At 52.7% G+C, this 23,098-nt stretch overlaps 2 protein-coding genes across 2 annotated transcripts in view; both read left to right on the forward strand.

Moving 5' to 3' along the window:
• The first annotated feature begins 1,455 nt into the window (after nt 1-1,455).
• CBR3 (carbonyl reductase 3) lies at nt 1,456-11,356 on the forward strand. The gene is made up of 3 exons (XM_040980795.1): nt 1,456-2,289; nt 4,462-4,569; nt 9,980-11,356. The coding sequence occupies exons 1-3, from the start codon at nt 2,001-2,003 to the stop codon at nt 10,441-10,443; spliced, it is 861 nt and encodes a 286-aa protein (XP_040836729.1). The 5' UTR covers nt 1,456-2,000; the 3' UTR covers nt 10,444-11,356.
• A 4,858-nt stretch (nt 11,357-16,214) lies between these two features.
• DOP1B (DOP1 leucine zipper like protein B) overlaps nt 16,215-23,098 on the forward strand; it is a 107,776-nt gene continuing 100,892 nt past the window's right edge. Inside the window, exons 1-2 of the mRNA XM_040980796.1 lie at nt 16,215-16,305; nt 19,862-20,026. Coding sequence (XP_040836730.1) covers nt 19,889-20,026 — 138 coding nt within the window. The 5' untranslated portion in view covers nt 16,215-16,305; nt 19,862-19,888. The remainder of the gene's footprint in view (nt 16,306-19,861; nt 20,027-23,098) is intronic.

Below are 23,098 nucleotides of genomic sequence, written 5' to 3' on the forward strand. Positions count from 1 at the left end.
AAATCTTACACCGACATCTAACACTCAACATCTTAGCTGTGGGAGGTGCTGGAACCTAGAAGAAGTAATTAGGTAATTACCTAATTAATCACCCAATTAGCTAATCCTCATGAAGGAGATAAAGTGTCTCCCATAGGACTGGTTGTTGTGGGGAGACGAGGTTGTTACAGGTGAGCTGACACCTTCTGCCTCTTCTTCCCACTTTCTTCTTGGATAGCAACAAGAAAGTGACTAAGCCGTGCCCCCTGCTGACCCAGGCGCCTGGGCTCCAGTGCCTCTCCCCGGCTCCCGCCCCCATCCCCAAGGCCCTGGAAGACCTGCCTTCCATCAGCTGTCATTCCTCACTCTCTCTTTCCCTAATGAACACCCACGCGGGGACGCGGGAAGAGGCTGCCGAGCTCTCTTAGAACCCTCGACCTCAAGCAGGCCGCTACTCGCTCAACTGCCTCGTGGAATTTCCCTTTCCGGCTAAGCAAATGGCTATTTCCCACATGCAACTTCTAAAAGAAGTGAAATAAAGATCAGAAATCCACATAAACAGAGCAAAATGGAAGGGGAAAACAGTTCAATCAAACAGGAAAATTCCTCGGGAAAACTTTTTAAAAATATACAACCCTCAGAGTGTGTGTGTGTGTGTGTGTGTGTGTGTGTGTGTGTGTGTGTGTGTGTTGGGAGGCGGGAATGAAAGACAGCATTACCTGTAGCAGGAATGAGAGAAATGAAATCATTGAACTACCTGGCATCCATAAAATCAACAACTCAGAGGATATACGGAGATTAAAACTGATTCCAAATTATCTTTATGGGGTTTTTAAAAGATATATTTTTACTTGAAAGGAAGAGTTAAAGAGAGAGAGAGAATTATCCATCCCCTGATTCACTCCCCAAATAGCCACAAAAGCAGAAGCTGGACAGGTCCAAAGCCAGGAGCCAAAGGTTCCCTCTACGTCCTCCGTATGGGTACAAGAGCCCAAGTACTTGGCCGTCCTCTCCTGTTCTCTCCGGTGTAATAGCAGGGAGTTGGATGGGAAGTGGAGTGGTGGAGACTCAAACCATCCAGTTGAGATGCCAGCATTGCAGGCCGAGTCTTGCCACGATGTGTCACTGTGCTGGCACCCCAGATCTTGAAGCAAGACACAGTGGCTGAGCCACGGCAAATAATCATATCGCCTTGACTCAGAACTGGACTCACCGGCCAAGCAAGCAGCTCTGCTTGCCAAAAGCCAAGGTCACAGTCCCTGCCCAAGCACACGGAGACAGGTGGATGGTATTCTCAGTGGGTAGCCACACCTGCTCACACTCTCGCCTGCATCCTGTTGGTGGCTGCCGGCCGCCTTGGACATCCCTAAGAGGGGACCCTTTTCAGCAACCATAGGAGCTACACTAGGATTAAGCCAACAATTGCAATAAAGGGCGTGTCCCGTAATAAACATTGCCACGACGTGGGGATAAGCTGGGAGCCACAGAGCCCCCTACAGCCATTCAAGGGGCATCTTTGCTCTTTCTGTCTGCTGAGTTCTGCCTTAACTAAGCAAAAGGCCCCGCGTCCCTGCAGAGGAGCAGTTAACCGATCCCCGGCGTGCTCGCATTCGCCGCTGACTGCAGGCGCACGTCCAGGCACATGACTCAGCGCTTGTTATTCCCTTTTTGGAATTCAGTCTGGCTGCAGCGAATCGTGGCTCCTGCTGACCCAGCCCGGTTCGGGTTTTTGCTCGGAAAGAAGCTCTCCTCGCAGGCAATCGCAGCAGCCAAAGCAGGGATCCACCAGGACCGAGCACTTGGAAGGGGCGGACCCGGGAGGCCAGGCGTTCCGAAAACCACGGGAGCTCATTGCCCCTCCTCGGAGGGGAGGGACCCAGGCCGGGGGCCTCGTTCTTTACAAGTCAGCACGCTGGATCCCAGCTCTCTTCCATCAGCCGGAGACCGCTCTCCGCAGAGCGCGTCCTCGAGGATCGCCAGCCGGGTCCACTCTCGGCACAAAGTGTCCCGCGCCTCCAGCCATGTCGTCCTGCAGCCGCGTGGCGCTGGTCACCGGCGCCAACAAGGGCGTTGGCTTCGCTATCGCACGCGACCTCTGCCGCCGCTTCTCCGGGGACGTGGTCCTCACTGCCCGGGACGAGTCACGGGGTCAGGCGGCGGTGCAGCAGCTACAGGCGGAGGGCCTGAGCCCGCGCTTCCACCAACTGGACATCACCGACCTGCAGAGCATCCGCACCCTGCGCGACTTCCTGCGCCGGGAGTACGGAGGGCTCAACGTGCTGGTCAACAACGCGGGCATCGCCTTTGAGAGTATGTATGGGGTCCCGGGGAGGGGGCACGCCCCTTGGGTACCGGACAGAGAACTTGAGACACCCTCCACTTTCCCGCTTGAGAGATCAGGGAAGGAGACCCACCCGGAGGATGCCTTCAGCTCCCACCTCGCGGCGGGTTTTCGCTTTTCAGAGTTGGCAGAGAGCGCCGGGTGAGCCCTGCACCCCGCCCGCCCGCCTGTCCTCCCGGGCCTGTGCGGGCCTGTGCGCCGCCCTGGGCCCTCCCGGGACTGTCAGCCGCGGCTACTGGCAAGAAAAGCGGCCTCCCGTGAGGGGCCCACGCCCTGCTAAACTCATCGGTTTTCTGTCCCGTCCGAGAACCATCTCCGCCAAGGGTCTGCCTTGGTGCTTTCGCTTTCGCTGAAAACAAGGACGCATTCATAGAAGCCACGAGACAGCTGCCCCTGGACAGGAAATAAAGCGCAGAAATCGGGCGCGCTCGGGTGCACCCGGGCGCTTTTCAAACTTCAACGGTGCGATGCGCCAAGGGAAAGCGAAGCTGGAGTCCGCTTCTCCAGGGAGCTTTTGTCGATAGCTCAGGGTGGTTTTCAAAGGCAACTTACAGAAAGGGGGGATTCAAATGATTACACCAATAAGGAAACTGTTGAACTGCCTTGGCGCTGGCAGGCACAAAGCCACCAGCACAGACCAGCGTAACCTCTAGTCTGGTGAGGGACAACGATGATGCAGGGATGCCTGTCTTCCTTGGCCATGGGCGCACACTCCAGCTGCAGCTGCGCGGCTCCTGTGCTTACACCTGTGACCCAGCCAGTGAATTTGCTGAGGGATCAGGCGGGGTTCAGGGCGGAGCCGACAGCCCCAGAGCGGCGTCAGCTGGAAGATAATCCCCCCAACCTCCGCCCCGCCCAGGAGGGACTTGAGTGAATTGGAATTCTCAAAAGGTGAGGCTCCTGGACGCTGATGAGCAACACTGCAGCCGGCAACCTGCTGCTTCAAAATGGGCATGTAACAGAATCCCAGGTATTTTTAAAAGTTCGTGGGAAAATGCAAAAACAAAAAAGTTTGCTTTAGTGCAAAGCATTATTGAAATCCAGGCAGCTTTTTTCCTAATAGACATTGAGCGCGGTCTTGCATCAAAATGACCCTATTTTTCATCCATTTTCCATAAAATTATTTAAAGTTTCCCATAGAATTACTTTACGTCAGAAGGACAGAGATCTCTCAAGCGTTGATTCATTCCCCATATGGCCACACCAGCTGGAGCTGAGCTGGACCAAAGACATGCGCTGGGAACTCCATGCAGGTGCCCCATGTGCCAAGTGGAGGCCAGTACTTGCTTCATCATCTGCTCCCCCCTCACCACCAGTGTGCGCATGAGCAAGGAGCTGAGCCCGGACGCAAGCCTTGGCATCACCGTGACGCAGGATGCGTCTCCTGCATCCCAAGCTTTGTCTTCACTGCTGTGCCGAGTGCGCTGCCTTCCCTGGGCTTAGGGGAGTGCTCTCAGACCTCCCATGCTCCAGCCAGTTTGAGAAGCGGTGTCCAAGCCAGCTGTCCACAAAACGTGGCCGAAAGACCAGTGGCTTGCCTTCCATGGAGAACTTAGTAGAAATTCAAAATCTGGGGTCCCCACCCCGGATTTTCTCACAGAAACTCTGCAAGTGAGGCCCAGAAAGAAGTGTACTAGCAGGCACTGCAGGTGAATCGGCGACACACCCACAACTTACTGACTTAAAAATTGCTTCAGGGCCAGCACAGTGGCTCAACAGGCTGATCCTCCATTTTGCAGTGCCGCCATCCCATACAGGCACCGGTTCATGTCTTAGCTGCCCCACTTCCCATCCAGCTCCCTGCTTGTGGAAAGGAAAGCAGTAGAGGACGGCCCAAGGGTTTGGAACCCTGTATTCACGCAGGAGACCTGGGATAAGCTGTTGGTCCCTGATTTGGATCAGCTCTGCTCCGGCCATCGTGGCCATTTCAGGAATGAATCAGCTGATAGAAGATCCTCTCTCTCTTTCTCGACTCTTTCTCTCTGTAAATCTGCCTTTCAAATAAATAAGTAAATCTCAAAAAAAAAAGTTTCTCGGTTACCCATGTTTCTTTGAATTGCTTACCCACAGCTCCACCATGTCCTATGACTTCCGGAAAAAGTTTAAATGATGTTTTCCATGTCTGCTTCTGTGCCTGAAAGGTGATGACCCAACGCCTTTTGACATCCAAGCAGAGCTGACGATGAAGACAAACTTCTTTGCCACAAGAAGCGTCTGCACCGAATTGCTGCCGATAATGAAGCCTCATGGTGAGCCGGGATAGCGGGCTGTGCTGTGGCGTCTCTGAGTCAGCCTCAGGCTCCCAGCACAGGGCCACCCCGGGGTGCTAACTGTGTCATCATTTGATCATTTCAGCCACATATATGGGAACACATCTCCATGCTTTCAGAAATCATGCCATGAACTCAAACCTCAAATGACAGGTTATTTCAAGTTTACAAACACCGTGAGCTCCAATCAGTCTCAGTGAATCCTCTGACCCATTAAAAGAGAAGGAAAAAGAATACTTACTTTTAAATATTTATTTCAATTTGTTTACAAGTCAGTTAAACAGAGGAGAGACAGAGGGGGAGAGAATTACCACCTGCTGGCCCACTCCCCAAATAGCTAAAATGGCTGGAGGTGGGACAAAACCAGGAGGAAGGAGCTTCTTCCCGGTCCCTCACGTGCATACAGGGACCCCAAGCGCTTGGGCTACCCTCTGTTGCTTTCCCAGGTCCGTTAGCAGGGAGTGGAACAGCTGAGACAAGAACCAATGTCCATCTAGGACACTGGTATCACAGATGGAGGCTTAGACCCCTAAGGGATTTAATTTTTATTTTTTATATTAGCTCTAAGGGCCTGACACAGTAGCCTAGTGGCTAAAGTCCTCACCTTGTACGTACTGGGATCCCATATGGGTGCCTGTTCGTATCCTAGTTGCTCCACTTCCCATACAGCTCCCTGCTTGTGGTCTGGGAAAGCAGTTGAGGATGGCCCAAAGTCTTGGAGCTCTGCATCCATGTGGGAGACCTGGAGGAGGCTCCTGGCTCCTGGCTTCAGATACCCTCAGCTCTGGCTGCTATAGCCACTTGGGTAGTGAAGCAACAGATAGAAGATCTTCCTCTCTGTCTCTCATCCTCTCGGAATATTTGACTTTCCAATAAAAATAAAATAATCTTTAAAAAAAAACATTAGCTCTGATATGTAAGAGGAGACATTTGATATTTGTCCTTCTGGGTCTGGCTTATTTCACTCAACATGAAGTCCTCCATTTGCATCCGTTCGTTGCGAGTGGTAGAACTTTGCTCTTTCTTATAGCTGAGTAAAGTCCCACAGTGTTCAGGTACCGCCTGTGGCTGACCACTCACCTGGTGATAGCACGTTGGTTGACTCCATGTTGTGGCTATTGTGAACAGTCTGTTGAAAACATGGGCTACAGGCATTGCTGTGACCCCACGTGCCCGTGTCTTCCGGGTGCATGGCCGCTTGTGATGTTGCTGGTCATATGGCAAGTCTATTTCTAGATTACTTTTTCAAGAACTCTCCACACCATTTTCCCCAGTGGCTGCGCTCATCGGCCTGCGCACCAGCACTGCGTCCATGTTGCCCTGCTCCGCAGCCTCACCGGCGCCCGGGACTCTGCCTTTGGATCTCAGCCATGCTGACAGGGGTGCAGTGATTTCCTGCAGAGTGCCTGCTGCATGCCAGCTGGTGTGCCAGGGGCTGGTGATGCAGGGAGGGGCATGGGGTAATAGGAGGTGCGATGGAGGTAGCTCGGAGGGAGGGGGAAGGACAGCAAGCTTATTATTTTTCCCAAAACATTCCCCATGAGTCTTAAGGAAGAACTCGTGGTTCTTAAGAAACATGTGCTTTCCTTAATTTAACAGTTTGAGTAACCATTATCTCCAAATATCAAACAAGTAGAGATTTAGTCATTATTTTAATTGAAAGGCCACAACAGGCAGGACTGGTCCAGTCCACAGTCAGGAACCAGGAGTCCGTCCTGATCTGTGACACAGCGGCAAGCACTTGGGCCGTCCAGGCACATTAGCAGGGGACTGGATTGGAAGTGGAGCAGCTGGGACTTGAACTGGCACTTTGATGGGGGATGCCTGAATTTCAAGCAGTGGGTTAACCACTACACAACAATATCAGCTTGTGGATACAGGGGGAAAATGGGATTTCCACAGGTATATGGTGAAAGCTGTGCCTCACTGCTGCTTCCGCACTCACTGCTAACCCTCTCATTCTCTCTTGGGGTGGGATTGTCAACCACCTGCAGGTGGAGTTGCAGGTGTTGCCCAAAGGAAGTTTAGCTGCAGATACCTTGAGTTGGTGAAGGCCCCTGCCAAGAGGAGGACGTTTTTAAATGTAAATCTAAGCAGATAGAAATGCGCATGCTTTACAGTTGTCACACAAGAAGCAGCATCTACTGCAACGGCTGACCCCTTACTCTTTCATGGTCTATATTCGGAGCTCTTTCCAGATAACAGCAACCTTCCTCACTCTCCTTCGGCCGCCTAGGGTTCGTTTGTTATACCTTTGCCAAGTGGCAGGAGGTCATCCCCTCCCACTAAGCCTTAGAGTCATGGAATTTGAGAGCTGCCAGGTGTGGAAGAAACCTTGCATGCTTACCCTTCCCAGCTAGGAAAGGTGGGGCCCAAACAAGTGGGTGCAGAGAGATCTGGCCACAGTAGCTAGGTTCCTCAGCTCACCACCCCACCCAGTTAGCAATCTGTTCTAGTGAGACAGCAATGACAGAAACCAGGAGCCCCGGGGCTAACCCTGCGCAGTCCAGTGATGCCCTTCAATCTGCTCTCCGTGGCATAATTTCTCGCAACAGGAACCTCACCTTTGCAACATGGGGAATCCACATGACTTTTCCAGCAAGCCTTGTGTTTACCTGAGGTCCCCATTGCCTTTTTGATTTGTGGGGAAATCATCTTGTTCACATACTAAAAAGGATTTAAAAGCCATTCAAAATCTCACAGCAAGGTCTGTGCCGCTCAAGAGGAGTGGGTATTTGTAGGTTGACACCCTGGGAGCCACTAGGGGGAGCCTCTTGCCCACTCTTTCCTGGATGAGCCTGCAGCTGTCTCTGCAGCTGTCTCTGGAGCTGTCTCTGCAGCTGTCTCTGGAGTCCCATGAGCTCAGTTCAGGCGGGTGTGGGTGCAGCCCTTGTCCCGGAAGATTGGACTGCTCACCCAGGGCTGTGGCTCAGGGCCCATCTCCTTCCTTGGGCAGTATTTCCATCAAGTAGTTTCTGTTCCTTGTGTGCCTTCTCCTTTTCTCTCTCCCTTTTATGTTCCAACCTGGGAACAGCTAAGCAGTTGACAATCAAGATGGTTAAGAAATGCCACAAAGTAATGATCTAGTTCCCACCCACCTCCTGTTCCCCCCAAAAAAGACCATTGTCAAATACTATAGATTAAATGGACTGACTGAAGTGCAATTCAGCTTCTCACACCAACCCTGGATTAAAGCAGAAACTGCCAGCACTGGCACAGTGGTGTAGTGACTTAAGCCTCCACCTGTGGTGACAGCAGCCCCAGCTCCTCCACTTCCCTTCCAGTTCCCTGCTTGTGTCCCGGGAAAGCAGCAAAAATGGCCTAAGTCCCTGGGGCCCTGCACCCATTTTGGGAGACCAGGAAAAAGTTCCTGGCTCGCGGGCTCAGTTCAGTTGTGCCGTGACCATTGAGGCCATATGGGCAGTGACCCAGAGGATGGAAAATCTCTCTCTCTCTCCTCTCTCTGTAACTCTGCTTCTCCTATTTAAACCAAAAAAAAAAGGGGGGATGTGCCTGGAATGATAGCCCAAAGGCTACATCTTTGCTTTGCACATCCGGGATCCTATATGGACACTTTCACTTCCCATCCAGCTTCATGCTTCTGACCTGGGAAAGCAGTAGAGGATAGTTCAAAGCCTTGAGACTCTGTACCCCTGAAGGAGACCCAAAGGAAGTTCCTGGCTCCTGGCTTCAGATCGGCCCAGCTCCAGCCATTGTGGACATTTGGGGAGTGAACCAGGGGACAGAAGATCTTTTTTGTCGGTATCTCCTTCTCTCATAAAATCTGCCTAATAAATATGAATGAATCTTTTTAAAAAATACCTGAAGGAACAGTATTGAGACAAATAGAGACAGTTTATGTGGATATTGTTTTTAGCACCTGGTGTTGGACAGCTGCCGCTGTCTTGAGCATATTTATAACTGTGGCCATGCAGCTGAGCGCCCTGGCTGCCAAAATGCACTCAACTATTCGATATGGAAAGTGTATGAGGATCTACAACTGACAGAAAGAGAGGGCAAGAGGGCCGACACGGGGGCCCTGGGGGTAAATCCAGGTAAGGGATACGGGCATTGAAACGTTCTTGCAACTTCTTTGGGTTTTTCCAATTTTTTTTCAAAATTCAAAATTAACAAAACAAAATATATGTGAGAGGTTTCAAAAAACCTCCATGGAAAATGCATATTGCAAATCAAATAAAGCTACATGGATTTCAAAATTGTTTTTTGCACCCAAGCATCTCCCTCTGGGATCGGCCCGTGAGATGCCCTAGGGGATGTGTGTCCACAGGCTACCACGGGCAGATAAATGCGGCTCGGGAAAGGAAATAAAAGCCAATGACTCAGCTTCATGGCTGAAATGCCAGCCACTCACTCTGTGGGCGTTGACAGCCTTCTCCAGCCCGATGCCAACCTCCCAGGAATGCAGGTTCTGGGAAGCAGTGGTGGCAGTGACTGAATCCAGCTCCCATTGCACAGCCTAGGGAGGGAAGCAGTAGATGAGGGCGTATGTTCACGCTCGCTCGCTCGCTCTCTCCTTTCACTCCAGATCTCTGTTCATGGTCTGGAATGGCAGCAGAAGACAGTTCAAGTACTTGGGTCCCTGCGCATGTGTGGGAGACCCAGCTGAAGCTCCTGACCCCTGGCCATCTGGGGCGTCAACCAGCAGGTGGAAGATCTCTGACCGTCATGTTTTGCTGCTGGAGAAAATAAAAATTCCAATGACCTACTTAATGGTTTTGGGGAAATTATGATGTGGTTTTAGCTCATCTATGGGCAAAATTGTGCTTTCTGGTAGTTATAAATAATTAACAACATATGAATTCATAAATTCATTGATCAAATACCAAATGCCTTAATATCAGTGTTCAAATAAAAAGATTAATGAGATCAACCCGAGTTGGAGAATTGACCTCCTCCAGGTTCCCCCAGGGATGGACAAGGGTGTCCTCAGGTATTGCCTCACCTGGGATTTGACAGTCAGGGAGGCAGGTGGCTACCCGCAGCCTTAACGTATTATCAATCTAGGGGGGTGCAGAACTGTAAGCTTCCACGAGAGGGCACTGTCTCTCAGAAAGCCACTTGGCTATCGCTTGGGGTGTATGTGTTTGAGAAGGGGTGCCTCCCAGCTGGTGGACCTACTGCAGACCCTCAGTACACTCCTCCATGGGAAGTCATTGCAGAGGGGCCCCGCGTGGCTGATGGCAGTGCCTCCTTCCCCTTGGGAGAACATTTATCTTGTCCAAATAAATGTTACAACGCCCGGGTGCACAGATGTTATTCCTCCTGGAGTGGCCAGCAATGAAACCCACGCTGCTTTGAGGCTGTGTCTGGTGTCCCCATTGGTGGTGGCATCTGGTGACGTGTGTCCCTCTCTGTGCTCTTGTCTCAGGGAGAGTGGTGAACATCAGTAGCCTGCAGGGTTCCAAAGCTCTAGAAGAATGCAGTGAAGACCTGCAAGAGAAGTTCCGATGCGAGACGCTCTCGGAGGGCGACCTGGTGGACCTTATGAAGAAGTTTGTGGAGGACACAAGGAACGAGGTACACGAGAAGGAAGGTTGGCCTGATTCTGCCTATGGGGTGTCCAAGCTGGGGGTCACGGTCTTGTCGAGAATCCTGGCCCGGCGCCTGGATGAGAAGCGAAAAGCCGACAGGATCCTGCTGAACGCGTGCTGCCCGGGGTGGGTGCAGACAGACGCGGCTGCGGACGAGGGCTGCAGGACTGTGGAGGAGGCAGCCGAGACGCCCGTGTACTTGGCCCTCCTGCCTCCGGACGCTACGGAGCCTCAGGGCCAGCTGGTCTGTGACAAAGTCGTGCAGAACTGGTGGGCATCTGCTTTGCAGCTCCACGTGTAATACATGCCTGTGGGGCGGGGAAGGCTGAGCCAAGTCTGGCCTTGAGCAGGAACGACCATGAGACTCCCCAGGGAGGCGGGGCATCTGGAACTGATCCACTCTGCGAGGCTTGAAGTCTTGGGCCCCAGAAAGAACGAACTCTCATAGGTCAGCGGCCATCACCATCAGCCAGAAGGCTTAGCCCCAGCCCCCAGAGTTCCATATTCGGTTTTGCACTCAAATCCAAGAACTAACAATTCTGGCACCTTTCCCTGTGCCATTGGGTCAGGGCAAGGGGGCCATCTGGAGGATGAGTGGTCCTGGCCTTGGACTCAGGTCCCAGGCATTCTCCTGTTGTGTCCCGCTGTTTCTTAGCTTGTCGATTCTGCAAGGATAATGATTTATCCTCCATCCCCTTAGCTCAGCAGCCCTTCTTCCTAACTCATCCTGCTTTGTGGTATTTGAGTATATTTTTATGGATTCTGTCCCAGGATAAAAATAATTGCAACAAATTCAAAGATCCTAATTGGTTTTTATTTTCAGTTCTAGGATTGAGCTGTGGCTCCTATAAAAGAGGGGCGTGTTTGCGGGAGCCAGAGGAGATTGGGGTGCAGACAGAGAAGGGCTGAGACAGCAGAGGCAGAACAAAAAGCAGATTGTTCAAAGTTACTTTTCTTGCAAAGGTGAGAGCAGGGAAAACTTCCTTATTGTGCCAGCTAACACTGGGTCATTTGGCGATCTATCATCTCTGTTCCGGTTGCTCCAGAGCTTCGGTAAACAGCATAGCCTTTAGTTTGGTGACACGGGACATTAGCACAAGAAGGATGGCTCGCTTGCACCAAGGGCAAGAACTCACTCCATACCAAGGAATGTCTATGCATTTTTTTTTCTTTTAAACATTTGTTTTTATTGGAAAGGTAAATGGACAGAGAAAAGGAGAGAGGAAGCTCTTCCATCTGTTGGTTCACTTCTCAAGTGGCCACAACGGCTGGAGCTGAGCCAATCCGAAGTCAGGAGCCAGGAGCTAGGAGCTTCTTCCAGGTCTCCTACATGAGTGCAGGGTCCCAAGGTTTTGGGCTGTCCTCTGTTGCTTTCCCAGGCCACAAGCAGGGAGCTGGATGGGAAGTGGAGTAGCTGGGACAGGATCCCGGTGGATGTTAAGGTGAGTACTTAGCCATTAGGCTATCACACAGGGCCTTATGCATGCATGTTCTGGACAACTCTTAACTTACAAGGCAGTGAAGCCCAAATGACTCAGAAGAAATGCCTTTTTCATCAGCATGTGGCTTTTTCCCCTGTGTTTTGCATCTTACATTCCGTCCTGGTGTTGGTGATATTGTCCTGTGGCCCCTTTCCTCTTGTCTGTGCCTCAGCATCTTTGGACTGACACCAGCTGTAGGTGTCTTCTCTTGGACCAGGCCAGCTGCCTGTGGGCTGCACCCAAGAACGATTCTTCACATGATTTCCCGAGCCTCTGGCAGTCTCCATGACAACAGGGGGGACTTGATTCCTTCTAAGTGGGAGGGGTTTCCCAAACAAGCTTCCTGGATTCCAGTTATAATTTGGAGAAAATGAGCTGAGAGACTAAAAGGGCTTATGAAAGAGAAGAAAAGAATCTGCAAGAGCATCAGGACTTTGGGGAAAAAAATGGCTCACCGGGTCACACACACACACACAAAATTAACAGGAAAACAATGGAAAACAGAATACAAAAGGAAAACAACACAAGTTTTCCACAGTTACCAAGCTTATCCGAGGTGGTTTACCATGGGCAACGTCAAGGTTGTGATGTGACTATCTTTTTTTCTCCCAAGATTTATTTGTTTGTTTGAAACGCAGAGCAACCAAGAGGGAGATCTTGCATCCACTGATTGACTTCGCAAATGCCTGCCACAGCTGGAGCTGAGCCAAACCAAAGTCAGGAACCAGGAACTCGAGCTGAGTCTCCCACATGGCTGGCTGGGACACAGACACTGCCTATCCAGGCACATGAGCAGAAGCAGAGCAGTGTGGACTCAAACCCAGGTTCCTCTATGGGTTGCCAGCACGGCAGGTGCAAGCTTAGCCTGCTGCGTGCCGCCACTCGCCCCATTAGGTTGTCTTCTGCACACATCACCTGCTGTCTCCAGATGTGGCCGTAAGGGACAACACTGACTTATCTCATGGAAGCAGTCAAGTCCAGCAACGCTCAAGGTTCGGTTTATTGGAGGAGGCCTGCTATGGCCCTTGTTGTCACAAGCCACCAAGTTCATTGTTGCCGTCTCTGACGATGGACTGCTTTACTGCTTCCTTCAGTCCATTTCTGCATCGCCAGTGAAATCCGACCTGCTCCAACCTCCATCTCGGAACATGGCTGCTGAGACGCTAATGGCTCTGCTGGCTCAGAAAAAGTTTGATGGCTTTCAGCGTACTTCCTGAAACTCACTGTCCTTGGGCCTGCCGAGTCCTGCTGGCGACAGACAGGCACTGCCAAGCTGTGCTGGACAACACCACAGACAGGAAACGCATCTGACACCAGACAGTCTCTGTCTTGTACTTTGTTTCTGCTCTCATGTTTCACCTCTAACCAACCTCACCTGGACACATTTGGAGACACTGAATCTACTTGCAGGACCACACACGTTTCCAGTGCGAAGTGTTGAGCAACACCCATGCCTACCTGCCCTCCCTTCCTGCTTCACTCGGTTTGAACTGTAGCAGCCACAGGTGACTTTGCCCTTCTGGCTTCTGTGGACTGTCCCAGCCTTCTCCCCTGAAAGGCAGGGCCAGCCAGACCAGCTCAGAGCTCTTACTTGAGCCGCCACATCCCATCCCCCTCGATCCAAGCAGTGGAGACTGGGCCATAGCCGGGGGCACATTCCTTATACTTCTGGGTTTACAAGATGCTACAAGATGCTGTAAAATGAATTTTCCTGTTCCTTGAGCTTGGCCAAATTGGGTGGCCATTGCTGCAGTCAGAAGGAGCCTGACAAATAAATGTGCATCAGAATGCTTAGTGGGAGGCCCAGAAGAAGCTCCTGACTCCTGACTTTGGATTGGCTCAACTCTGGCCATTGCAGCTATTTGGGGAGTGAACCAGTGAAGGCATTTTCTGTCCCCACTGTAAAGCTGCCTTTCAAATAGAAAATAATAATAAATTTTTTAAAAAGCCAAAAAATGCTTAGTGGCATGCTATAGAGGAGGAAAAAAATTATCATTGGGCTTAGAATAAAAAGGAAAGTAAAATCATGACTGGAGAACCCGTGGCGTGCTAGGCCATAGGTCATGTTTCATATAACTGTCCCAACAGGCCTTTACGGTGAATGTCATCTATCAGATGAAGAAATAAAGGCTTGGAGAGGTTCATTATTGTTGCCAGAGACCATACAGCTACGCGTCAAGAGCCAAGACTGCCTCGCCAAGAGGCTCCTTGGTACTGAGCGCCACGCATGGCCTGCTTCCCTGAGGCCTCTGCAAACCGTGCCCGCATCAGGGGCCGGTGATACAGTTGGCCTCTGTGACTTGCAAAGTATGTGGCTCTCAGATTCCCCATGATCCTGTGCTATTTCCCCATAGCAGGTTGGGATGCAGCACGTTTCAATGGATGCTGCCACGCCGCTGCGTGCTTTGCCAAGCATCAGATGGAGGCAGCGGCCGCATCCACAGCAGCTTTTCTGCAGTCCGTCTTCCTGTAGGTTGCCGCTTTGGTGTTGAACTCACACCCGACACCAGCCCAGGGTCTTCCCTTCAACTACTGAACCGCAACCAGCCCTGTGCCAGAGGGACTCTCTGAGTGCTGAAGTCACCTGGAGATGGAACAGGAGATACAGATGGGTGTGACAAAGGCTCCCTTGTTAGCAAAGTGGGCACAAGGTCAGGTGCAAGGCTGGGTGGAGTGCGAGCAGGTTGAATGGGCTGAGAGTCGTCACCACGTTCCATGCTTTACATCTCAGCCTGTCTCCCCAGCCAGCCTGCAATGGGTGGCTGGATCCCGAGCCAGCACAAGAAGGGTGAAGGATTGAAGCTCTGATTTAATTGGGCATGGTCTCATTCATTGGATTTTTACCCAGAGAAGCTGTTCTCTTTACCTGTCTTCAACAGAGAAACACAGACAGCCGGGTGGACTTCTTTAAAAGTGTGGCATGACAACCCGACCCAAGAAAACAGGAATCTTTTATGAATATGTAAATGTTAATTTGTGCATTGACTGTCAACCCCGATTATAAATTGAGCTGTTCTTTGAACAATTTACAATACTTGAGCCTGACATACTAATGTACAGTTTAAAAACACAAATGTCTCAGGACAGATTTATACATGGTAGCTTGGACAGACTGTGCGCTCTCTTCAATAAGAGCAGTCTAAAAAAACAGCAGCTCTTTCATCTCTGTGCCGTGCAGGAAGTGCGGCAAGGACTTGAGATGAAAAGCACCTGCTTGCCAACTGTCCTGCCAAAACAGAACTTATCATAGCTTCAGTAAAGAGTCAATTGCCATGACATTTATTTTATGTCCCTGCTAAATGTGGCTCAGTCCTTTAGTCCTCCTCTGCTTCCATCCGAAGATCCTTGCTAAAATCTGGCCATTCGAGACCTTGAGTGTAGGCCACTTGGCTTAATGCCGGATGCCTACGGAATTAGTCAGTAGAGTGGCAAGGCCAGAAATCCACAACTTAAACGTTTAGGGACGGCCTCCACCCTCCAAGCTCTTTCAGGCACCCAACAAAACCTGAAAACCCCCCCAGGAACCCTCAGGGGTTAAAAGGGAAGGGCCCACATTTACAAACCTTAGTCAACAGGTGGCACTGTTTGGGTTGGCTGCGAGTGCGCGCTGGGCCAAAGCTCAGGTGAGCACAGCTGGACTCTTAAGGCCTCCAGGAGCGCCTGACAGGCCAGGGAGGACAGGGAATGGGATCTGCATGGAAGCGTCAGCTCACCAGTCGCAGAAGTCGGCCCTCAGCCGCCGCTCCCATCGCGGGCTCGTGCCTGGAAACAGTGACCCCACCCAAGATCCCCGAACGAGCGCCCCCAAACCTTGGGCGCCCCGAGGGTGGAAAGCAGGGTTTGGGTGCGGTCCCGATGGAAATAAAGGCCGGCGTGAGCCAGGTGCCACGCGCCTTTCGTGGATGCCACGGTTCTATTGTCTGTAACTCGAGGCGCTCCCAGGGTCCAAGCGCGAGTGGAGGACCTTGGCCCAGTACTGGATGTGTCAGTGGGAGTCCCAGAGGATGCTATTCCCGTCCACCCGGCCTTTCAAGCACAAGCCCAGCCACGGCGGGGGAGCTGAGGATGACTAACGCTCCTGAGTTGGCGTTGGCCGGAGGAGCCAGGACCGGATTCTGCGCGCACAGCGCTTCCCGGCCACGCACCTTGCGCGGAGCAGGAGCAGGATGCAGCCCTCGGCCCCACCCTGGACCCCGCCCCCGAGTGGCGTCAGCCTGACGCCTTGAGTTCCGCCCTCCGGGCACCTTCCGTTCACCTCCCGGCCCCGCCTCGCTCACCAAAGCCCCGCCCCCACGCATTGACGACCCGCCCCGAGCCCAGAGGCCCCACCCCCGCACGGAACTGCCGCTTCCCGTCTCGTTTCAACTCACCGAGGCCCCGCCTTCCTCCCCGCCCCACGCGCCGAGGCCCTGCCTCCCGCCCCGCCCACGCGCCGAGGCCCCGCCCCGCCCCGCCCCACGCGCAGAGGCCCCGCCCCGCCCCGCCCCCACGCGCCGAGGCCCCGCCCTACGCGCCGAGGCCCCGCCCCTCCCGGAGCCGCGGCCGCTGGCGCTCGGGCGCGGCGTTCCCCAGGCGGTCCCCGACTCCCGGCCGCGCCGCAAGCGCCGGGCCCTCGGTGTCTCCCGCAGCCGGGCAGGGGCCCCCGCGCCCGCCGAGAGAGGCCGCCATCACCAGCGCCGCGGGTAAGTCGTGTCGGCGTCCTGCCTCGGCCGCCGGAGCCGACCGAGCCGAGCCGGGCCGGGGCGTCCCTGTCCTGCCCGCGAGCGGGTGAGGGGAGCAGGTGGCGGTGGGCCCTGGCTGGCCGCGCGCGGCTGCAGTGCGGGGACGGCCCCTCCAGGCCGCGCGCGAGCCGGGGGCGCAGACCACCGCCCTCCCTGCCCGGGGGACAGCGCCCCGGCCGGGGAGGAGGATGTGCGGCGCCGCCTCGCTGTCCGGCAGGTGGAGGTCAGCAGGATCGGGCGCGCCCTGCCCTTCCCTCGGCCGCTCGGCCTTTGTTCCCGGTGGGGAACCGGAGGAGGCGGCAGGGACCGTGAAGGATGGAGGGCTTTCCTGTGAGGGAAGACCCCCACACACATCCCCGGGTCCCAGGTGGGTTCCCCCACCCGGGGCGAGCGACCCGCAGGTGCTGCCCGCACCCCCAGGAGGCCTACGTAGGATTTTTCTTTCCTTATTGTTTTTTTTTTTTTTTTGTAATTTGACGAACACTGATAAGGCTGACCCCAGGCCCATGAAGTCTGCAGACTCAGGGTCATTACCCCTTGGTAAAATGTTCCCGCTCACGGGAGAGTGGCCGCTGGCATCTCGGCCTCCCTGACGTCAGCATGTTTACAGTTCATTTCGTTACCTGGCAGGGTTTTTTTTTTTTTTTAAGCTTATTTTTACTAAGAAATGAAGAATACCTAAGGTGAGAGACTTGCTGGCTGGCATTTTTTGTTTCCGTTTGGAAGTAGGCATATCCATTCCGATTCGCTTACTTGTAGGACCACGTGTTTTTAATCTAATTGTGGGCTGTGTAACCATCAGTTTCCCTGGCACACTGCAGCCCTCAGAATCGAGGTATCCAGGTTACATTGCAAGATCAATGGGGCCAAAGGTCTGTAAGGGTGGAACCACTCATTTTACCCCTGGCACAGCACAGTGGACGGCTGATTCTGCCCACTGGGTGAGCAGGCCCGTTTTGTATAACCTCATGTTGGGGTGGATGACTGCCCCCGCTTTCTGGCACCGGCCTGTTGTATGTTGCCAAGTGCGTGTGTAAAGGACAGATGTAGCAAGCTTGGGGCAGCATCTTAACATCAGGTGCCCTGTAGAGGTGCTTGTTTGAACCATGGTTTCCAGAACTTCTCACCTGTGCTCTTGGTTACATAAACAGCACTTTCTTCGTCAGACTGGCCGTGCTGCTGGGCTGCCCTAGTGCCCTGCCCTCCCCTGGCTGATGTGGCCCCAGGCTCCAGCACCCTTTCCCCACCTCCTAAACACACACCTTATCTCTGGCTGAGTTGGCTCTCTTCCTGGTGGCTGGAGCTGCCCACACCTGTGGCCCTTGAGGGCTCCTCTGTCTTCCTGCCGGTGTCACGGCTTGCAGCCCTCCCTTGGCACTTTGTATGCCACATGGCGTGTAAATTATGTGTGTGGCTGTCTGCGTTCACTGGGTGATGGACTGGCAGTAGGAACCCGCTCCGCAGTGCCTAGACGTTTCACAGAGCGGAGACTGCGTGGAACGCGTCACAAGTGCTGAGCTGCCGACCTGTGAATTTCCTGGAAGAACAAAAGCGAGGGCTGATCTAAATGTACCAACTGCTCCGTCTCCACTTGGCAAAATACACTCGCCTTCTCTCTGCTTGCCATCCTTTCTGTCCTTGTAGTTTGACGAAGCAGAGAGGCCGTTCTTTCTGGTGAAGGGACAGGCCTTTGCGGAAGGAGGAGGCAGCCCTGATTGGGGGCAGTGTGTGCGTCGCACAGGGTGTTCTGCAGAGAGGCACAGCCCGGGAGCGTCCTGGGAAGGCAGTGGAGCCCTGCGAGGGAGGGGGAGACTGACTTGATAGCAGGTTCCCTGAGGACAGCTTTGAGTGTGGCGGTGCCGAGCCTTTAGATATGTTTCGCGAGGATTCCTGGGGCTCTGTGAGAACGCCTTGGTGATAGAGAGTGACGGAGTTAGGGCAGGTGGTTTTGAGTCACCAGGTGTTTGGGAGCGCATAAGGAGTGCACTGGATATACAGGTAGTGACAAGATGGAAGAGTCTAGAGCAAAGGGGCCTGCTGGACAGGTAGAATCAGGGGTGTAGGTTTGAGGCGGTTTATTCATTGCAGAGGCAGAAAGAACTCCATGCAGGGTCCCTGCCCACATGCCCCCAACTCCTGGGGCTAGGCCCGGTTGCAGCTGGGAGCTGGTGACGCAGCCTGGGTCTCATGGGGGGTAGGAGCTTGAGCCATTGCCTGTTGCTGCTGCTGGTCCTGCAGGATGCGATGAACTGGCACCTGAACTGGGCTTGTCCCCGTTTAGCCTATTTTATATGTTTTTAAAGGGTTGTGTGTTTATTTGAAAGGCCAAGAGACAGATCTTCCACTGGTTCACGCCCTAAAATATCATAGTTTCTTCTGGGTCCTGTGGAAGTGACAGGAACCCAAATGGACTACTCCATCGACTACTCCATTCCCAGGGCAATTAGCAGGTAGCTGGATTAGAAGCAGTGCAGCCAGGACTAACACCGGCGCTCCAGTATGAGCTGCCAGCATTTCAGCAGCTTCACCTGCTACACCAAGACGCTAACAACCCCCACACACTCCCACCAGCTTTGTCTTTCTTGAACAGCTTGATTCAATTATGCTTTTACAATCTATAAAATCCATGCAAGCACATGTGTAATTCAGTTGTTTTTTAGTAGAGCTGTACCACCATCTCATAATCCAGTCCCAACACATCTGCAGAACTTCAGAAGGGGCGCTGTGCCGCACGTCAGTCCCTCTCTGTTTCACCCCCTGGGCGACCACCAGCCTGCTCACCACAGCTGGACATACGTCCTCTGAGCTGTCATAGAAGTGGAGAATACACATGTAGGTTGTGAGGGCATTGCTTCCCAGGGTCACTTGTGTTGCAGCTTGCACGGTCAGGCCCTGTTCCCTTCCATCCCCATGTCGTGGCATGTGTCAGCACCCTTCTTCATCCATGTTGTGGCATGTCAGACTTTCTGCTGTCATGGACGTGGCGCGTGAGCCCTCTGCTGCTCTGTGTGACCTTGCTCCTCGTAGGGAACAGCACTGCTGTCTGGTACCTCTCCCTTCTGTCCTCGCCTCCTCTAGCGTTTTCTGCTTCATCCACCTGATTTTTCTTGTGGACTATCCACTGGCCGTAGAGGGTTGGATTGCTGACCAGACCCCGGGGTCTAGGGCTTCTCCTTGGGCTGTGTGAGTATCCTTCAGTAGAGGGCCCTATTGCAGTTGGGGCTACCCGTGGGCAGTAACGTGATGTCCAGTTCCTGGTGAGATTCATCTTGATGACTAGTGGAACTCAGCATTCCTGCCTGTCTGCCCCCCTGCACCTGTCCCTTGGACCCCATTAGGTTGGACCTACTTTTTGTGTGCTGTGGTGCCTGTCTCAGAAGCCTTGCTGTAATTGAATAGACCAGTAAGCGAGCCTTCAACACCGTAGCGTTTGTGGACAGGAATCTTGTGTAGCTGTGGGTTAGGGGTCATCTGTGTCCTGACAAGTGGCCTGATTTATTGTTTGATTTGCTTCTAGAGCCCGTCTTCACTGTAAGAATGTAAGATGGATCCAGAAGAGCAGGAGCTGTTGAGCGATTACCGATACAGAAATTACGCGTCGGTGATTGAAAAGGCTCTGAGGAATTTTGAGTCCTCGAGTGAATGGGCCGATCTCATATCTTCCCTTGGCAAGCTCAACAAGGTATGTGGGGCAAGACTGTAGCTTAGACGTGGGGACATAATTGTCATTTTTTCAAGGAGTTCATGATAGCTATTACAATTAGAAAAGGCACAAAAGACAAACCACCCATGATGCTGTCGCACAGCTTCCTGTTAGTAACCTGTTGGTCTGTACAACTCCACCCAGCATCTTCTGAGCACAGGATTATACGCCATGGTGAAATATGTGAATATATCAGTTTGTGAAAAAATGGAATTAAAAGGTTTGTTTTTATGCAAAAAAATTTAACTCTTTGCATACTTTCCTTTTCAATTTGTATTTATTCATTTAAGTGATAGTCAGGCAGAGAGCTGTCCTCTGCTGCTCGGCTTCCCGGTTGCCCACACAGCCAGGGCTGGGCTGGGAGCAAAGAGGCTGCAGCTCTGTTGGGGTCTCCCATGTCATGCAGGAGCTGATCAGCCATGACTGCTGCCTCCCAGGGCCTACACCAGCAGGAAGCTGGGGCTCGAAACCAGAATCAAGAGTCAGACCCAGGGACAGCAATGTGAGCCATGGGCTTCCTAACCGCTGAGCTAATTCCCTGCTCCCTTAGCGTGTGTGTGCGTTTCTCCTTCCTTCCATTCTAAAGATTTATTTACCTGTTTGTTTTTTGTTTTTATTGCAAAGTCAGATTACAGAGAGGAGGAGAGACAGAGGCAAAGATCTTCCATCCGCTGGTTCACTCCCCAAGTGGCTGCAATGGCCAGAGCTGAACTCCAGGAACCAGGAGCCTCCTCCTGGTCTCCCGTGCAGGTGCAGGGTCCCAAGGCTTTGGGCCATCCTCTGTGGCTGAACTCCAGGAACCAGGAGCCTCCTCCTGGTCTCTCATGCAGGTGCAGGGTCCCAAGGCTTTGGGCTATCCTCTGCTGCTTTCCCAGGCTAGAAACAGGGATCTGGATGGGAAGTTGGAGCAGCCGGGACAGGAACCAGCACCCATATGGAATCCTAGTACATGCAAGGCCAGGACGTTAGCCACAAAACCATCGTGCCGAGCCTCTTAGTGTTTTCATAGTACGTGTCTTCTATCAAGTTCTTAAAGATCCCTTACGTGCATGGGTTTCAAACATTTTTGTATCACAGGCCAGCGTTGTGGTACAGCAAGGTAAGCCACCACCCAGACTGCTAGGGTCCTGTATCAGAATACTGGTTCAATGCTTGACTGTTCCACTTCAATCTTGTGTCTTTTGATGCACCTAGGAAGGTAACAGAATATGAGCCAAAGCACTTGGGTTCCTGCCACCATGTTGGAAACTTGGCTGGAGTGTTCCCGTGGCCATCTAGGGAGTGAGCTCGTGGTTGGAAGATCTCTCTCTGGTTTTCTGTTCCTCCCTGTATCTGGCACTTTTGTCTTTCAAATAAATAGAATATATTACAATTTTATAGCAAAATAAACATTTTAATTCCACTTTGTATACTTGAACAGTATTGATGTCTAGACAACAAAAATTTTAAATGGTTAGGTTAGTTATTCAAAGATTTTCTTTATATACTGTGTTTCTTTGCTTTGTGTTTCTTCCTGAGTTTTTTCAATCTTTTATTGCTGACTGGTAACTCCAAGAAGAACAAAGGATGAATAAATACCGGAATCTTCCCAGAACTTGTGTGTACACATTCAAGTGTTGTGTGTGTTTAGATGAGAGAAATCGGGTAAGGTCAGACCAAAAGCGGTCAGCTGTGGGCTCCATCTTGCACTCGGTCTGCCCTCTGGCTGTGTGGCCTGTTGTGTTTTCCCGCCCGGCCAGAGGAGGGTGCCGCCGTTAACAGCTTGCCACCCTGGTGTCAGCCAGGGTGTATCTGGCCTTCCAGAGGCTCTGCTTGGTTCCATGGCTGTGTGGCTGAGCTGGACTCTGCGGGTCTCAGTACCCCAGTGCAGGTACAAACCTCCCTCCACTTATGCCATGCAGGGAACAGGGGTGAGTGAGGGCAGCAGGCAGGCGGACTCCATGCGTGGCTCCGGGCAGCCGACCAGCCCTGGCAGGTGGTGGTGGCTACAGCTCCTGGCCAGGAGGGCTTGATGATGACATGTGAATGTCATGACTGGCTGCTGGCTGGGGTGGACAGCTGTGTGGCCCAGCCTTCCCTGGCTCTCTGGAAAGCAGGCTATCTTCTAGGCAGAGGGAATATGCGACTGGAAGGGTTGGAGGCGTGCCCACGCGCCAGGTGTCTCGTCTCTGGCAGTCAGCTTGCCTGGGGTCTCGAGAGTCTTCATGATTCCTGTCTTCTTCCTTCCTAGGTGTACAACTCGCTGTCATGTGCAAGTGTGTAGCTAAACCACTTTCAGTACATTCACAGTGTTGCACAATCATTGTCTAGTTCTGGGACTTTTCTGTCATCCCAAAAGGTAATCCCATACCAGTTGAATGGCGCCCCCACCATTTTGCCCCTGCAGGCGCTAACCTGCTCTGTCTTCACGGACACCTCCTGTGAGTGGACCCCGAGCCTGAGTGGACTCGGGTGTGTGGCCTGGCATCCTCAAGGCCCGTCTGTGGGGAGCGTGCTTGCTCCTCTGTGTGCCTGAGCAGTTCTCCGCTGTATAAATAAGGTCCCATTTCCTTACCCACTGTGGGGCTGCTGGATGTTCAGGGTGCCACGGGTGTGGCTGCAGTTCTGCAGTTCTCTTGGGTACATGCTCCTGAGCAGAACTGCTGGGTCGGGGGCCGGGGGGACCCCATCGCTTCCTGCGGGGCAGTAGCCTGCAGCCTGCGACCGTCATCTTGGTTATCTCTGCCTTCTTGCCAGCATTTATGCCATGAGGGGCAGGAAACTGCTCCCTCAGCAGGGCATTGATTGGCATTTCCAGGGTACCTAGTACGTTTGGAGACCCTTTCATGAGTTTATTGTCAATCTGTACATTTTTTGGAGGAATTTCAAGTACCTTGCCCACTTTTAAGTTGAGTTGTTTGTCTTTTTGACATGAAAGGCAGTTACAGAGGAAAAAGAAAAACCTTCCATGTGCTTTTCCATGCTCCAGATGGGTAAGGCGCAGACCAGACCAGGAGGCAGAAGCTCCGTGCTGGCCCCCGTGGTGGCAGGGGCCACCTGGACCATCGCATT

This window comes from Ochotona curzoniae, unplaced genomic scaffold (genome assembly GCF_017591425.1).
Source record: "Ochotona curzoniae isolate NIBS_2020 unplaced genomic scaffold, NIBS_Ocur_1.0 contig_3498, whole genome shotgun sequence".
Taxonomy (NCBI): Eukaryota; Metazoa; Chordata; class Mammalia; order Lagomorpha; family Ochotonidae; genus Ochotona; species Ochotona curzoniae.